The following is a 3612-nucleotide window of genomic DNA, read 5'->3' as shown; positions in this document are numbered from 1 at the left end:
GTCGGTCGGGGCAACATCTCTCTCCAAACAGGGTGCAACTTTACACTATTACAACGTTTTTTGTTTTTTTTCCTCCCTCTCTCTGAGGCTGTTTGTTATGTACTTTGTTGTTGCACATTACATGATATTTTTAAACCATTACACACTGTACCTTGATATTTTCTGGATCACTTTTATGTGTTTCTTTTAATTTCCTGAATGTAAACTTCTCACATTTCTCACATTGTTGTTATAATTACGGGAGATTTTTTTTTTTTTTTTTTTTTTGCCAAAAGGAAATAAATACAAAGTAATTGAAATAATTTCAGCCGTAACAAAAAGGTTTGGCTATCCCCAGAGTTACCAATCAGATTAATTAATCCCGCCTCCCTCTTTCTCTCATCTGATTTGATAATTAACATGTCAATTTGACATTTAAACGTCACGGTGCTTTTCGGTGGTGAAGTAAATCAGTTTTAAATTTAAAAATATGTAATAAAATACATGTAACATAAGAAAACAATTACAAAAGAAATGATTCAAACAATATAAAACAAAAAACATTCATTCAGAAAGTATTCACATGCAAAATGTGAACCTCATGATATTTGAATTATTTATTTCAGTTACTTTATATAAATCTTTTTGGGCAACAACAACAAAAACACATCACCATACAAGACAAGACATTTTGGGTCCTTGCTGGCATGTCGGCACTGAATGTAAAAATAGAAGCAAATCATTTGTCATGACTCATCACTGTATGATTAGGATGTATGTATGTGTGAGTGTGTGATTGAAATAAACCAGCAATTCAACACAATCGGAAATGAATTTTTTTTTTTTTTTGAAAATCCTGTGTTGATTTTCTTTCTTTGGAGAATGACAACGAGATGTCGCATATGTGTTGACGTGTTGTCACACTGAAATGTAGAATGAAAGCAAATGGATCAGAGGTGGGGAACCTACGACCTGGGTGTCATTTTTGACCCGCAAATGTAAAAAAATAAAAATCAACACGGTTCCCCAGCCCTGATTTAATGCAGCGACAAAGCCTCATTTTTCTCACAAATAGTTTCATTTATTTATTTGTTACCTGAAAACATTTTCTGGACACACGCTTTTGTTGTCATATTGTAAATAACAACAATCCAAGAATGCAATAAACCCAGACGCAGGGACGGAAACGAAAAGTTGAACAAAGTTGACGACGTGATGTATAGATCATCTGAATCAGGTGATGGCCTCACATTTTCCTTCTTTTACTTTGTAACGTTTTCATCAAGCATTCTGTTGGGTTGACAGTAAATGGAACAAAAAAAAACGTTTCCTGCTGATGATCTCAAAAGCTTCGGGCAAATTAAAGTGTGAAACTATTGCAAAATAAAAAATAAAAAAAGGAACGATAAAAAATGAGAGCTGTAACTCCAAACACATTTTAAAGGAACTGTGTATGTAAAAACAAAACAATAGTACGTAATGTATGTGATTGAAAATAAACAAAAGCTTTGATCTTGGACAAATGTGTTGGTCTTCTGTGTTTTATTGATATATTTATATTTATATATATTTCAATTTGTATTAAACATATTTATTTGAAGAGTAATTTTTGTCTATTTCACAACCTTGTCCATTTGTTAATCTTTTAATGGATTATTTTTTACGTAATACTGTCTTCATTATTATTTGTATTTAAAATAATTGCATTTAATTTGTTTTTGTTTGAAAGAAAAATTCTCACACATTGGCAATTTCCATTTGTTGAATGCATTTTTATTCATATATAATCACTTCTTTAAGTATCAAGTATCACATGTGTGGATTATTCCACAAAAGTCCCAGACCATTGCCTCTCGTCATTAAAAAAAAAAAAAAAAAAATCCTCTGGTGAGCAGGACACGCACAACATGAAGTTTTACATGCCTCGGTAGGTGCTGCTGTTTTGGTTACCAAGGGCTACTTGAGTGAGGCAAATATGTCTTAATATTGTATGGACTGTATATAGTGATGCTAACCTAGCATCGGGACACATCTTTATACCTGCAATGACCAGCAGCAGGTTTAAAAACGTACCTTACAGTTGATTTGGTTTAACACATTATTAGAGCATTAGCGCTCACGTACACTTTGCTACACACTTGCTTTTGTTTTTTGGTCATGAACCCGATGCGCATGGACAAGTACCGTAAGTGCAAGCACATAGCTATACAGTGTGAACGTTTACGTATACATTTAAATAGCACATGTAGGCATTCATTTCTCTTTTAAACACAAGACGTGCATTCCATTTTGCTTTATGTACACGAGCGTAACGGAGAACAAGGAGCGAGGATCAATGTTTCGTACGTAGCGTGTCACATTTAAATAATGTTCTATTTACACTATGTCTCACCCAGACGCCACCCCAGGCGACGTCGGCATTTATATTATGTCCTAAATGAAAACATTTCACCGTCACGTCCGAACTTCCACTAGCGATTACGTAGAGAAGAGTTGCTAACGGAGGCAGAGGAGATGCTAACAGAGGGACAGGCTGCTAATGAAGGCAGAAGAGATGCTAAAAGGAGGAAGAAGAGTTGCTAACAGAGACAGAATAGATCGGTATCAGATCGAATCGGTAGTAACGGCTGTCAAAGCCAAATGTGCAGATTCATTTGTGCCCATTAAATTGCCTTTGAAAAGTTGTTTGCCGGCTGTCGCACTCCCAGCTAGCAGCTAGCTTCTAGCCGCTAACTCCGGTGAGTTGGTGTAATTAGCCTATTAAATTAGTGATCCACTTTAAGTCCCGTAGAGGTCAGTAGCTAAGTCGCAATGCTAATGCTAAAAACAAAGAACAAGAATTAAGAACGTATTGCTAGTTTTATGATTGTCATCTTAGCTAGCACATGTCCTGCCCCATTAGCATCTTCCAACCTCTCATCCAATTCCATTTTTTTTAGCAATATGCTAGTGGAAGTAAAGACCCCTCAAATTTTCTCGCCACAACCGGCAGCCAAATTCCACTCAGAGCCATCACAATACTATCTAGTCTATGGTGTTGGCCCCGCCCACCTTCACTGTATCCAGATAGGGTTGCTGCGATCGGGCCGGCGGGGGTCCACGGTGGCGGTGGAGGCGGAGTTGCCGCCGGTGGCGGTGAGGTCGCTGAAGGTTGAGAAGAACTGCTCCATCTCCTTCTGCAGCATGTGATTGCGGCGCTCGGCGTCATCCTTGGCGCGCTCGGCGTTGCGCAGCTTGATCTCAGCCATGGTGTACTTTTTACGCTCCTGGTCCAGTTCTTCGTGCAGGCTCACCATCTCCGACTCCAGGTCCAGGTTGCGCTGCTCCAGGCTGCAAAAAGGGCAGAGGTTGCTGAATATGCGACAGAGGTCAATAGACTTCCAAAAATGTACAACTTCATAGTTACCAAGACTCGGTTCAGGGGGCCAACTTTTTGCACTCTAATATCGATAAATACAAGTTATCTATAGTTACAAGTTAGCGCCGTTAGCTGTTATACTTGTGGGTTTTACATTTTGGTTAAAGCTATGATTGATTAAAAGCACATTACCTTGCAGTTAGGCAATGCAGTAGATTGTCACCTTTGACCACAGTTCAAATCCCAGTCACCAACGCTAATATCCTAATGGGTAT

General features: G+C 38.2%; 1 protein-coding gene across 8 annotated transcripts in view; it reads right to left on the bottom strand.

The window, feature by feature from the left end:
- Positions 1–1730: 1730 nt before the first annotated feature.
- arhgap24 (Rho GTPase activating protein 24) overlaps positions 1731–3612 on the bottom strand; it is a 47300-nt gene continuing 45418 nt past the window's right edge. For all 8 annotated transcript variants that reach the window (XM_077497459.1, XM_077497457.1, XM_077497458.1 and 5 more), the window contains one exon: positions 1731–3309. In XM_077497459.1, coding sequence (XP_077353585.1) covers positions 3033–3309 — 277 coding nt within the window. In that variant the 3' untranslated portion in view covers positions 1731–3032. The remainder of the gene's footprint in view (positions 3310–3612) is intronic.

Source organism: Festucalex cinctus, chromosome 15 (genome assembly GCF_051991245.1).
Source record: "Festucalex cinctus isolate MCC-2025b chromosome 15, RoL_Fcin_1.0, whole genome shotgun sequence".
Lineage (NCBI taxonomy): Eukaryota > Metazoa > Chordata > Actinopteri > Syngnathiformes > Syngnathidae > Festucalex > Festucalex cinctus.
The sequence above is the reverse complement of the archived record's forward strand: the minus strand, read 5'-3'. Positions and strand labels throughout refer to the sequence as shown.